Source organism: Oncorhynchus masou, chromosome 21, assembly GCF_036934945.1.
Source record: "Oncorhynchus masou masou isolate Uvic2021 chromosome 21, UVic_Omas_1.1, whole genome shotgun sequence".
NCBI lineage: Eukaryota > Metazoa > Chordata > Actinopteri > Salmoniformes > Salmonidae > Oncorhynchus > Oncorhynchus masou.
The window spans coordinates 39829972-39845109 of record NC_088232.1 but is presented as its reverse complement, the minus strand read 5'-3'; the positions used below and the strand labels follow the sequence as shown (position 1 = coordinate 39845109).

At 44.6% G+C, this 15138-nt stretch overlaps 1 protein-coding gene across 2 annotated transcripts in view; it reads right to left on the bottom strand.

The window, feature by feature from the left end:
- LOC135508341 (AT-rich interactive domain-containing protein 1B-like) overlaps window positions 1-15138 on the bottom strand; it is a 322882-nt gene that overhangs the window by 280256 nt on the left and 27488 nt on the right. For both annotated transcript variants that reach the window (XM_064928452.1, XM_064928453.1), the window contains exon 2: window positions 6763-6957. In XM_064928452.1, the coding sequence (XP_064784524.1) occupies window positions 6763-6957 (195 nt within the window). The remainder of the gene's footprint in view (window positions 1-6762; window positions 6958-15138) is intronic.

Here is a 15138-nt window from a genome sequence, read left to right as displayed (position 1 = left end):
AACATGAGCATGGGAGTGTAAATCCTATTTAACATGAGAATGGGAGAGTAAATAATATTGAACATGAGAATGGGAGAGTAAATTATTTTGAACATGAGAATGGGAGAGTAAATCATATTGAACATGAGAATGGGAGAGTAAATCATATTGGACATGAGAATGGGAGAGTAAATCATTTTGAACATGAGAATGGGAGAGTAATTCATATTGAACATGAGAATGGGAGAGTAAATCATATTGAACATGAGAATGGGAGAGTAAATAATATTGAACATGAGAATGGGAGAGTAAATAATATTGAACATGAGAATGGGAGAGTAATTCATATTGAACATGAGAATGGGAGAGTAAATCATATTGAACATGAGAATGGGAGAGTAAATAATTTTGAACATGAGAATGGGAGAGTAAATCATTTTGAACATGAGAATGGGAGAGTAAATAATATTGAACATTGAACATGAGAATGGGAGAGTAAATCATATTGAACATGAGAATGGGAGAGTAAATAATTTTGAACATGAGAATGGGAGAGTAAATCATTTTGAACATGAGAATGGGAGAGTAAATAATATTGAACATGAGAATGGGAGAGTTAATCATATTGAACATGAGAATGGGAGAGTAAATCATATTGAACATGAGAATGGGAGAGTAAATAATTTTGAACATGAGAATGGGAGAGTAAATCATTTTGAACATGAGCATGGGAGTAAATCCTATTTAACATGAGAATGGGAGAGTAAATAATATTGAACATGAGAATGGGAGAGTAAATTATTTTGAACATGAGAATGGGAGAGTAAATCATATTGAACATGAGAATGGGAGAGTAAATCATATTGAACATGAGAATGGGAGAGTAAATCATTTTGAACATGAGAATGGGAGAGTAATTCATATTGAACATGAGAATCATATTGAACATGAGAATTGAGTAAATAATATTGAACATGAGAATGGGAGAGAATAAGAGTAAATCATATTGAACATGAGAATTAAATAATATTGAACATGAGAATGGGAGGAGAGTAAATGGCATTTTGAACATGAGAATGGTAGTGGCCCCAGCTGACTTGTAAGTCGCTTTGGACAAAAGCGTCTGCTAAATGGGATATATTATTATTATGTTATATTATATTGAACATGAGAATGGGAGAGTAAATTATTTTGAACATGAGAATGGGAGAGTAAATCATATTGAACATGAGAATGGGAGAGTAAATCATTGTAGTTTGTGTATTTGAGTGTGTTTCAGGAGATGGCTTCCTGAAATCCCCCAGCAGCTGATTGGCCGACTCCACAATTAATTGGAGAGCTGACCCCACTCTCTCGTCAGGACGCTGCTGTCTCCAATTTCCAATGCCTTCTGAAGCTATAAAAGCCAGTGTTCTGTTGTTCAGGGGAGAGATTGATTGTGATATAGATCATTGCTGAGAGAGGAGGTTGATGGCTGAGGGGTATAGCATGTTGGTCGTTGGTATGTACTATGTTAGTTGTTGTTGTTGGTAGCAGCTTTGGTATGTTCTGTGTTTGTTGCTTTGCCAGAGCTTCTTTAATTAATGGCCTGAGTTAGTTTTTTCTCAGTTTTGTTGTGAAGTGGATTGTTTAATATTCTGTTTCATTTGTTCCCAAGGGGGAAGGGAAGGCACCTAGGGAGTGCTTAGGCAAGAGGCCCGCGGGCATACATATACCCATAGTATATTCACTGTCTAGGCACACTAGGTAAGACTTGGGCGGACCACCCCCTGTATTTTGGTTAGGGCACCAGTTGGTGCTAAATTAGGTAGGTAGTGGGTAGGCAGGTAAGGTAGGAGAGGGGGTTTGAGATTTACTTTCTTCGCTTTGGTTCCGTCCAGCCTCTTTTCCCCATATTACCGTGTGAAGGAATAAATTCCTAGTAAATGGTAAATTCTCTTCCTTTTGTCATCCTTACTCGCAGTCCATACCTGTCACGACTCCGACCGAAGGTTACTCCCCTTCCCGTTCGGGTGGCGCTCGGCGGTCGTTCTCGCCGGCCTACAAGCTGCCACTGATTCTTTCCTCCCCCTCCTTATGTGTTTATTGAGTACACCTGTTTTGAGTTGGGTATAATTAGTGAGGCTTTATTAGTCAGCCGGCCCGCCTGGTTCTTTGTGCGGGATTTATTATTGTGACATTCTGTTTTGTGTAACTTGTGTGCACGTCTGTGGGTTACGTGTTTTCCTATTTCGTGGGTTTTGCTGGACAGTTTAAGTCCCCGTGTCTGGGGCGTTTGTTTTGTTATACGCCCTGTGTTTTCGTGGGGTTGGCTTATGTTCGCCGTTTTGTGCATTAAAGTAGCACTACCCTGAACTCTTTGCTTCCTGCGCCTGACTTCTCACCCACTACACTTAGAACGTTACAGAATCCCACACCCTGAGGAATGGAGTCAGCAGGAGCAACAGCCAATCCACTCCCATCGATGGAGGAAAGGGTTTTACATCATACCCCCGTTCTCCACCGGATCGGAACGGCTATGGATCAGGTGATGGAGAGAATGGACCGATGGGAGAGAAGTGGTCTCCTCTCTCCACCTTCGGCTCCCCCCACCTCAGGACTCCCCAACTCCCGACTCCAGCACCCTCCGTCTTACGCTCCCGAGGGTTTATGATGGAGCGGCGGCGGGGTGCCAGGGGTTCTTACTCCAGCTGGAACTGTACCTGGCCACCGTCAGACCCACTCCCTCGGGAGTGGAGAGGGTGAGTGTCCTCATCTCCTGCCTCACGGGTCGTGCTCTGGAGTGGGCGAACGCAGTCTGGAATGGCCCAGAATCAGCGAAGGAGCACTACCCAGAGTTTTCCCGCCGTTTCCGCGGCAGGAGAAGAGGAGCGCCCAGTATTACGCGTTGGAGTTCCGGACCTTGGCAGCAGGATCTGGGTGGAACGACAGGACCCTTATCGACCACTACCGGTGTAGACTCCGGGAGGACGTCCGCAGGGAGCTAGCGTGTCGGGAAACCGCTCTTTCCCTGGATGAGCTGATTGACAGGTCCATCCGTCTGGACAATCTGCTGGCTGCCCGCGGGCATTCGGAGAGGGTCCTGTGTGTTCCACCACCCAGCACCTCCACTCCCGTTCCGATGGAGTTGGGAGGGGCTGTGCCGAGGGGTACCGGAGGAGGAGGCTCCCCCTGCACCAGCTGTGGTCGGAGAGGACACACGGCCGATCGGTGCTGGGGGGGTCCGTCTGGGAGTCGAGATGGCAGGCGGAACACTTCTCGATCACCCCAGGTGAGTCAGCACCAAACTCACCCAGAACCCCCTGTTGGTCACATGTTTGTCTTGATTTTTTTCATGACATTTTTCCCCTCTTCCCAGCATAGGGCGCTAGTCGATTCAGGCGCAGCTGGAAACTTTATGGATTGCGGACTCGCTATTAAATTAGGTGTTCCGCTTGTGCCGATAGATTCTCCCTTTCCCGTGCACTCCCTAGATAGCCGGCCATTAGGGTCAGGGGTGGTCAGGGAGACCACGGTTCACGGTTCCACTGGACATGGTAACGCAGGGGAATCATAGGGAGTCATATCAGTCTCTATATTATTGATTCGCCTGCATTTCCAGTGGTGCTCGGGATTCCCTGGCTGGCCCGTCACAATCCTAAAATTTCGTGGAGACAGGTGGTTCTCCAGGGGTGGTCAGAAGAGTGTTCTGGAAAGTGTCTGGGAGTTTCCATCGGTGCCACGTCGGTGGAGAGTCCAGACCAGGGTCCCACGGTGTGCATTCCCCCCGAGTATGCCGATTTGGCAATCGCTTTCAGTAAAAAGAAGGCGACTAAATTACCACCACATCGACCGGGAAGGGATTGTGCGATAGATCTCCAGGTAAACGCTGCGCTTCCCAAGAGTCACGTGTACCCATTGTCCCAAGAGGAGATGTTGGCTATGGAGACATATATCACGGAGTCTCTGGGACAGGGGTACATTCGGTCCTCCATCTCACCCGTCTCCTCGAGTTTCTTTTTTGTGAAGAAAAAGAAGGGAGGTTTGGGTCCGTGTATTGATTATAGAGGTCTAAATGCCATCACAGTGGGGTTCAGCTACCCACTACCTCTCATTGCTACGGCAGTGGAATCATTTCAGGGAGCGCAGTTCTTCACAAAATTGGATCTCAGGAGCGCGTATAGCCTGGTGCGTATTCGGAAGGGAGACGAGTGGAAAACCGCATTTAGTACCACATCGGGCCACTATGAGTACTGCGTCATGCCGTATGGGTTAAAGAATGCTCCAGCCGTTTTCCAATCCTTTGTAGGCGAGATTCTCAGGGACCTGCATGGGCAGGGAGTGGTTGTTTATATCGATGACATTCTGATCTACTCAGCCACTCACGCCGCACATGTGTCTCTGGTACGCAAGGTGCTTGGTAGACTGCTGGAGCATGATCTATACGTCAAGGCTGAGAAGTGTGTGTTCTCCAAACGAGCCGTCTCCTTTCTGGGTTATTGCATTTCCACCTCGGGGGTGGAGATGGAGGGTGACCGTAAGGCCGTGCGTAATTGGCCGACTCCGACCACGGTAAAAGAGGGGCAGCGGTTTTTGGGTTTTGCCAACTACTACCGGAGGTTTATCCGGGGTTTTGGCCAGAGAGCGGCTCCAATTACCTCACTGCTGAAGATGGGGCCCGGTGCGGTTGCGGTGGTCAGCAGAGGCGGACGGAGCTTTCAACAGGTTGAAGACGCTGTTCACGGATGCACCCGTGTGGGCGCATCAGGACCCCTCTCTAGCATTCATAGTGGAGGTGGACGCGTCCGAGGCTGGGGTGGGTGCCATGCTATCACAGCGCTCGGGAACGCCACCAAAACTTCGCCCCTGCGCTTTCTTCTCAAGGAAGCTCAGCCCAGCGGAGCGTAACTATGATGTGGGGGACCGGGAGTTGTTAGCGGTGCTCAGGGCTCTGAAGGTGTGGAGACACTGGCTTGAGGGCGCTAAACACCCCTTTCTCATCTGGACCGACCACCAAAATCTGGAGTACATTCGGGCAGCTAGGAGACTGAACCCACGTCAGGCAAGGTGGGCCATATTTTTCACCCGATTCCGGTTCACGTTATCATATAGACCGGGCTCCCAGAACGTGAAGGCGGACGCACTGTTCCGCCTTTACGACACGGAGGATAGGTCCACCGAACCTACTCCCATCCTTCCCGCCTCAAGTCTGATAGCACCAGTGGTTTCGGAGGTGGACTCGGACATCGAGCGGGCGTTACGGGCGGAACCTGCGCCTCCTCTGTGTCCGGCGGGGCGGAAGTACGTGCGGCTTGGTGTTCGGGACCAACTGATTCGGTGGGCTCACGTCCTACCCTCCTCGGGTCACCCTGGGGTGAGGAGGACAGTGGGGAGCCTTCGGGGGAGGTATTGGTGGCCTACCTTGGCAAGGGACGTTAAGGTTTATGTCTCCTCCTGTTCGGTATGCGCCCAGAGCAAGGCTCCTAGGCACATTGAGAGCAAAACATCTTAGTAGCCCCCGGAGACAAAGTTTTTAGACTTTTAGAGTTAATTTTTGTGCAATTCTAAGCATTTTGCCACGGGGTGTAAAGAAAATGTTGAAGTTCTAAAGCAAGAATGCTACAATTCTACACTTTTTGCCATGGGCGGACAGAAGATTTTGCAATTGTAAAACTAATTTCATGCAATTTTTACTATTATTATTATTATTATTATTTGTATTTATTTTTTAGGGCCTGTAAGCCAGTTCCCCATGCCTGGTTTATAATATAAATGTAATCAGAAAGAATAAAGACTGTCTGTCTGTCCTTCTCAATATCATATCTGCTCTCACCATGTGTGCAACAAACCTTGGCGAGGCACATTAAAACTCTGACCATCAGGTCAGGCTAATTATAGAATAGACTGGCCTGCTTTGGCACCAAACACAGTTGTTTAAAAACCAACCAAACTGACTGAGCCATTGTCCTCGTCTGTGTACAGAGACAAGACTCCATCTCTAACACACGCATGCACGCAAACACACACGCACGCGCGCACACACACACACACACGCACACACGCACACACGCACACACGCGCACACGCGCACACGCGCACACACGCACACACACACACACACACACACACACACACACACACACTCCAAATGGGATTGACTTTAGGGTGCGTTAGCCAGGGCAAACACATCATTGTTTGGAACACTGAATCATTATATTAGTGAATTGCGGCTGTTGGCTGTGAGAGACAGATGTTGACTGTTGTTAGAATGACTCCTCCAGTACTGGGTTTGGTTTCATCACACTAAAGACAGCAACCAGCCCATTCCAGAGGGAGGATATGGGGAACGCATTGATGAACTGCCACTTCCAGGTGCGAGCCACAGAAATATCAGAGGCGGCACTGCGTGGCACTTTGGGTTAGATCTGAAATTAAACATGCCATCCTTCGAAGAAATACAGATATTGTTCCAAATGAGAAACAAATATCCATTGCAATGCCATTTATGACAACTGTGACAGTTCCTGTAATCTACTGTACAGAGGATGCTTTCTCAATCACACTGAGATACTTACTAACCAATCTGACACTCTACTGTACCATTTGACATGATACACTCAGAGAACACAAAATGGCTTGGTATTAATGTACACTTAAATCAAGTGTCAAGCATCAGGGAAGAAAAGGGCCTGGGGAGGTTCCTGTCACATCAGATGGTCTGGAAAAGATCCTGGCCCTAGGGAGCGAGTGTGCAACAGAACACAATTATGAATCATCTTCCTCATGTGGACATAGTGTACATACCGGCTGTTGAGGGTACTGCATCCCGCCAATGCCCACCTGGCCCCTCCCCTGCATCCCCATTGGGTATCGGTGTGGAGTGGGCGATCCGTATGGCTGGTTGGGATAGGGCCCACCCTGCTGCTGCTGAGAGTAGGGGTTGTTGCCCATCCCATAGAGCTGGGAGCGCTTCATAGCCATGAAGTCCTTAGAGACCACCTGGACACAATGCAAGAGGACAGAGAAAAGACGGTTTGTGAAATGTTTTAGAACAACTCTTTTTGAAAGTCTATTCATTCCATATGCAGTTCAGAGCACACCAAAATACAGAATTTATTGTCACATTTCTGCAGGGGGTGGATGCCCCCAGACTCCCATTAAAAATGGTTCTCCCAGGTGAATTTACATTCCCGCTAAATTGACTACACAGGTATATAACAGTAATATGCTAAATACACTTCTTCTGTAACACAGTAAACTGAACCTGAAAAGAGAGATGCCAGGAGAAATATTTTCCTTTCAAGTATTTCACATTTACAGGTTCTTTTCTGGGTCCCGGTGTGTTGACTGGAAAATCGTAGCCTAGATGTCAGGCTAATGTTAATCTGTCACCCGTATGGTGGATTTGTGAGCAGGGCAGATTATGTGAAGCGTGATGTCTCCCCTTTTCTCCTCTCCTATCCAGTGTGGTGGATTATGGATGATTTATGACATTTGTTCCCTCTGTCTCAGTCAGACGGGGGGGGGGGGGGGGCTCTGTGTGGCTCCCTAAACAATAGCTCCACATCCCTACTCAATAACACCTGAGCCAACCCTGCTGGGAGCAGCAGAATGGCCTACTGTATACAATGCCTGCCTGGCTGGCTGGCTGGCTGGCTGGCTGGCTGGCTGGCTGGCTGCTAGAGCTAATCAACGGACAATGTCCAGGAGATACAGTTGAAGTCACAAGTTTACATACACTTAACCAATCCACAAATTTCTTGTTAACAAACTATAGTTTTGGCAAGTCGGTTAGATCATCAACTTTATGCATGACACAAGTCATTTTTCCAACAATTGTTTACAGACAGATTACTTCACTTTCACATGATTTCACTACGCTACAGTCACAAGACGCAGGCCTCCTAACTGTCCCTAGAATTTCTAAGCAAACAGCTGGACGCAGGGCTTTCTCCTATAGAGCCCCATTTTTATGGAATGGTCTGCCTACCCATGTGAGAGACGCAGACTCAGTCTCAACCTTTAAGTCTTTATTGAAGACTCATCTCTTCAGTAGGTCCTATGATTGAGTGTAGTCTGGCCCAGGAGTGTGAAGGTGAACGGAAAGGCTCTGGAGCAACGAACCGCCCTTGCTGTCTCTGCCTGGCCGGTTCCCCTCTCTCCACTGGAATTCTCTGCCTCTAACCCTATTACAGGGGCTGAGTCACTGGCTTACTGGTGCTCTTCCATGCCGTCCCTAGGAGGGGTGCGTCACTTGAGTGGGTTGAGTCACTGACGTGATCTTCCTGTCTGGGTTGGCACCCCCCCCTTGGGTTGTGCCGTGGCTGAGATCTTTGTGGGCTATACTCAGCCTTGTCTCAGGATGGTAAGTTGGTGGTTGAAGATATCCCTCTAGAGCTGTGGGGGCTGTGCTTTGGCAAAGTGAGTGGGTTTACATCCTGCCTGTTTGGCCCTGTCCGGGGGTATCGTCGGACGGAGCCACAGTGTCTCCCGACCCCTCCTGTCTCAGCCTCCAGTAATTATGCTGCAGTAGTTTATGTGTCGGGGGGCTAGGGTCAATCTGTCATATCTATATAAAAGCCAACTGACATTTAATCCTGAGGTGCTGACCTGTTGCACCCTCGACAACCACTGTGATTATTAATATTTGACCCTGCTGGTCATTTATGAACATTTGAACATCTTGGCAATGTTCTGTTATAATCTTCACCCGACACAGCCAGAAGAGGACTGGCCACCCCCTGGTTCCTCTCTAGGTTTCTTCCTAGGTTCTGACCTTTCTAGGGAGTTTTTCCTAGCCACCGTGCTTCTAGACCTGCATTGCTTGCTGTTTGGTGTTTTAGGCTGGGTTTCTGTACAGCACTTTGACATATCAGCTGATGTACGAAGGGCTATGTAAATACATTTGATTTGAAATTTGATTTGACTTCAAATTCACCGTATCACAATTCCAGTGGGTCAGAAGATTACATAGACTAAGTTGACTTTGCCTTTAAACAGCTTGGAAAATTTCAGAAAATTATTTCATGGCCTTAGAAGCTTCTGATAGGCTAATTGACATCATTTGAGGTGTACCTGTGGATGTATTTCAAGGCCTACCTTTAACCTCAGTGCTTCTTCGCTTGACATCATGGGAAAAGCAAAAGAAATCAGCCAAGACCTCAGAAAAAAATGTAGACCTCCACAAGTCTGGTTCATCCTTGGGAGCAATTTCCAAATGCCTGAAGGTACCACGTACCATCTGTACAAACAATAGCACGCAAGTATAAACACCATGGGACCACGCAGCCATCATACCGCTCAGGAAGGAGACGCGTTCTGTCTCCTAGAGATTAACGTGTGCAAATCAATCCCAGAACAACATCAAAGGACCTTGTGAAGATGCTGGAGGAAACGGGTACAAAAGTATCTATATCCACAGTAAAACGAGTCCTATATCGACATTACCTGAAAGGCCGCTCAGCAAGGAAGATGCCACTGCTCCAAAACCACCATAAAAAAGCCAGACTACAGTTTGCAACTACAAATGGGGACAAAGTTTGTACTTTTTGGAGAAATGTCCTCTGGTCTGATGAAACAAAAATAAACTGTTTGGCCATAATGACCATCGACATGTTTGGATGAAAAAGGGGGAGGCTTGCAAGCCAATCATCCCAATCATGAAGCACGGGGATGGCAGCATCATGTTGTGGGGATGCTTTTCTACATGAGGGACTGGTGCACTTCACAAAATAGATGGCCTCATGAGGGAAGACAATTGTGGACGGGGGCAGCAGCCGGGGCAGCAGCGTAGGCTAGTGGTTAGGGCGTTGGACTAGTAACCGAAAGGTTGCAAGTTCGAATCTCCGAGCTGACAAGGTACAAATCTGTCGTTCTGCCCCTGAACAAGACAGTGAACCCGCTGTTCCTAGGCCGTCATTGAAAATAAGAATTGGTTCTTAACTGACTTGCCTAGTTAAATAAAGGTAAAATTACATTTAAAAAAAGTGGATATATTGAAGCAACATCTCAAGACATCAGTCAGGAAGTTGAAGCTTGGTCTCAAATGGGCTTCCAAATTGACAATGACCCCAAGCATACTTCCAACGTTGTGGCAAAATGGCTTAGGTACAACAAAGTCAAGGTATTGGAGTGGCCATCACAAAGCCCTGACCTCATTCCTATAGAAAATGTGTGTGAAGAACTGAAAAGCATGTGTGAGCAAGGAGGCCTACAAACCTGACTCAGTTACACCAGCTATGTCAGGAGGAATGGGATGAAATAAATAAAAGCTGAAATAAATCATTCTCTCTACTATTGTTCTGAAATTTCACATTCTGAAAATAAAGTGGTGATCCTAACTGACCTAAGACAGGGAATTCTTGCTTGGATTAAATGTCAGGAATTGTGAAAAACTGAGTTTAAATGTCTTTAAATGTAAGGTGTATGCTAATTTTCGACTTCAACTGTATGTCAAGGAGCAAATCCACCGCATTCATTCAGTTGTGGGAAGTTGTATAACGTTTGTTCAAACATTTTTATGTAGTAAATGCAATTTTTCTATATAAATAATATTAAAAAACAAAGTCAATATTCTGTGAGCAGGGTTGACGGATGGTCTTTTCTGTAGCCTGTTTGCTCTTAAAATTGTTCCAAATAGCCATGATACAGCTCTGCCAATCACTGAACCAACCACAACCACTGACCACAGACTGATGACCACAACCACTCACTCACTCAATCACCAGTGGCTACAATCTGACAAAAAAAGTGGAAACAAGTGCCATAATGCGGAGCAAAGAGTGATGATACTACAGTATGTGTGTTATGAAGCGGACTCACACACACACACACACACACAAACCCAAGCACACATACAGCTACTGAAGGGCAGTCACCAACTAAAAAATGTTGGTTGATCGAGAGTCACATTTTTCAACGTGTATTTTTCCAGATATAGACACACCTTATGTTTGAATAAAAGCAACTATGTGGAGGCTACTGAGCTTTTCTGATGCTTTAAGCACTGAAATAAAAACATTATACACAGAGTTTAATTTAATTTATAGTAAAGTCTTCATATCTCAAAATCAATGTCATGTGGTTAATCAAAATTCTATCTAAATGAAAATGATACAAATCTAAAAGTAACTTCTATTGTCATTGCCAATATGTAAAAATAGCCCACATAAAGCCAACAAATAAATGACATAAAATACATTGCAGCCCGAAGGTAGAAAATATCCTGATAGAAATAAATATCCTATAAATCACATTGGCTATGCATGGCCTGTCTGCAAGGAACTTGAAACATTGTATCAACTATTGTATTAGCTTGGGCCAGCTGAAGCTTGTGCTAGCAAACATTGTATAAAATATTGGGGGCCCTCAAAGTGTCCAGCGCCAGTGAGCTCCGGACAGACAGACAGACAGACAGACAGACAGACAGACAGACAGACAGACAGACAGACAGCATTAGGCTGTTTAGCAAGGGATAAGAAGTAATCGGGTAGGCCTATTTTATCACCTTTCCACCGAAACAGAGCCTGCCTAGTAGTAATAGGAAAGGGAGAAAGCTGGAAATATTTTTCAAACAGGCAACATTGAAGAACTATTGTCATTCTCAATGGATGTAAAAACAGACTTAATTTACTGAGAAGCACCACAGTGATGGTAAGTGAAGACAATCAGAAATAGTATCAGATTCCCAAATGGGAACATTTATAGGTCTACATTTATAGGCATACATTTATAGACCTACATTTATAGGCCTACATTTGCGCGCAGGCCAGGTATACTACTCTTCCTTATATATGTGTAACCAGACAGACAGACAGACAGACAGACAGACAGACAGACAGACAGACAGACAGACAGACAGACAGACAGACAGACAGACAGACAGACAGACAGACAGACAGACAGACAGCATTAGGCTGTTTAGCAAGGGATAAGAAGTAATCGGGTAGGCCTATTTTATCACCTTTCCACCGAAACAGAGCCTGCCTAGTAGTAATAGGAAAGGGAGAAAGCTGGAAATATTTTTCAAACAGGCAACATTGAAGAACTATTGTCATTCTCAATGGATGTAAAAACAGACTTAATTTACTGAGAAGCACCACAGTGATGGTAAGTGAAGACAATCAGAAATAGTATCAGATTTCCAAATGGGAACATTTATAGGTCTACATTTATAGGCATACATTTATAGACCTACATTTATAGACATATATTTATAGGCCTACATTTATAGACCTACATTTATAGGCCTACATTTATAGACCTACATTTATAGGTCTACATTTATAGGCCTACATGTATAGGCCTACATTTATAGGCCTACATATTTAGACCTACATTTATAGGCCTACATTTATAGGCCTACATTTATAGGTCTACATTTATAGACCTACATTTATAGGCCTACATTTATAGGCCTACATTTATAGACCTACATTTCTAGGTCTACATTTATAGGCCTACATTTATAGGCCTACATTTATAGACCTACATTTATAGGCCTACATTTATAGGCCTACATTTATAGGCCTACATTTATAGACCTACATTTATAGGCCTACATTGTTAGGCCTACATTTATAGACCTACATTTATAGGCCTACATTTATAGGCCTACATTTATAGACCTACATTTATAGGCCTACATTGTTAGGCCTACATTTATAGACCTACATTTATAGGCCTACATTTATAGGCCTACATTTATAGACCTACATTTATAGACCTACATTTATAGGTCTACCTACATTTATAGGTCTACATTTATAGGCCTACATTTATAGGCCTACATTTATAGACCTACATTTACAGGCCTACATTTATAGGCCTACATTTATAGACCTACATTTATAGGCCTACATTTATAGGCCTACATTTATAGGCCTACATTGTTAGGCCTACATTTATAGACCTACATTTATAGGCCTACATTTATAGGCCTACATTTATAGACCTACATTTATAGGCCTACATTTATAGGCCTACATTGTTAGGCCTACATTTATAGACCTACATTTATAGGCCTACATTTATAGACCTACATTTATAGACCTACATTTATAGGCTTACATTTATAGACCTACATTTATAGACCTACATTTATAGGTCTACATTTATAGGCCTACATTTATAGGCCTACATTTGCGCGCAGGCCAGGTACACTACTCTTCCTTCTATATGTGTAACCAGGTGTGTTACCTTTCTCAAGACTGACAGGAGCTCTCCAAACAAAAGACAATGAACAAATTGACAACTCATAAATGGAATTAAATAAACCCCCAAAAATCCCACAAGTGTAGCCTAGGTTGTGCGCTCTGCAAACAATGTGTCCACTCCTACAATGACAACGGTAAGACTGTAGTAATAATATATTGACTGGATTAACAGAAATTATGGTAACCAAACAAACATTGTAGATGATAAATAATGGGAATTAACAGTAAATGTATTGTTGGTGATACTGGTGTGCCATCCCAGCCTCCACAATGGATTAGTCCACTCATACAGGCGTGAATCAGACAGGCGTGAATCAGACAGGCGTGAATCAGACAGGTGTCTCCTGTGTAATATGTTGTATTTATTTGCCACGGCTGGACTAAAAAAATCTTGGTCGACCAATGGCCTATTGACCAAACAATCGACCAGTCGACTAAATGGGGTCAGCCCTAGTGTGGTGTTACTGTTTTCTCTCTGCAGCAGGCTGCACTCCCCTCCCTCCCTGCCTAACATTCATATTAATTAGACAGGCCTGTGTGGCTAAAGGGCACCACTCTTCAATCCACAGATCTAGGCACTCTGCCACTCACTCTGCTGCGATATGGGATGCACTCAGGTTGCCCTCCCTCCCTCTCTCGCTCCATCCCTCTCTCCCCTCTCTCCCCTCTCCTCCCTCTATTCCCTCTCTCCCCTCTCCTCCCCTCCCCTCCCTGGTCTGTCTCAAGTGGAATCCCTTTGCCAATACACTGAGCCCAACTTGAGCAAATCCCCTCATGTCACTGCCAAGTTCAGAGTGCCACTGCTAAACTCAGACCAGGAATAAGTTCTCCCTAGTGTGGGGAAGGAAACACATCATTCAAATGGAAGCCTAGTGAGAGCTAAAGTTACAACATCACTGCAGTTAAACCCATGGAGGCTGGCGCAACACACGGAAGATTTTCTAAACTAACTTCAGATTGTCTAAAGTGATTTAAGTGTTACTCCAATATTGTCCTGTAAAGTTCTATTAAATGAGATGTCATCCCAAACGAGGCCTATTTCCGGGGATGAGCCAACTATCTAGTTCATACTACACCAAAAGACTTGATAGCATATATAAATGTTTTTTTTCCTTGGAGAAACGGATGTACTTTTGAAAAGATTAATAATATAAATTGAACCATGTTTTTTCAGAAAGAGGGACAGTAGATAAAACTGTCACAGGGAATAGAGTACAATTTCTTTATTTGTTCCAATGTATTTTCAGTTTTGTTCATCTGGGCATGCCATTCAATTGAGGTGTTAAGAGAATACTAATTCAGTGCTAAATCTGAAATTCAATTCATGAACTCCCCTGCAGTTTCCAACTCTCGTGAGCTTATTGCAAAACAAAGCTATTAAGAAAGGAACACTAGAAAAATGACAACCGAATGAAACTGCTTAAATTGCTTTTCAGAGTTCTATTGACTCTGATTTTCTGACTTCAACATGGTTACAGTCTTTCACTTTAATGTGCAAAGTTGTTAATCAGCAAAAACAAAATAATCCCCACAAAACATAGTGAAATGTGGATTAGGAAACAACAGACTTTACCCATCAAAATCACATAGACATAAAAACAATATTACTTAATTATTATTAATGTACTTCGATTTTGAATGTGGGGACATAAATGGTTGCCTCCTATTGGTCTACATGTTGCAGTGAAAATGTGATTGCCTGCATGTGTTCATATGCAGCTCCATCAGAAACTGCTAGTCTTGGAGCTGCTGAAAGCAGTGATAGACCTGCCAAGCTCACAAACACCCACACATGGCTCCAGCCCTACAGCCAGGCCAGGCATTCTGGCCAGTCACTGTGGTCATCACTGTCCTGTCCTCCACACAGATGACCAAATCACCACCTTCCTCCAACAGACTGTCATTACAGAAATTTACTGTCTGTGTCCAGCTCTAGCTTCACACCAGCCCCACCTGCTAACATGTT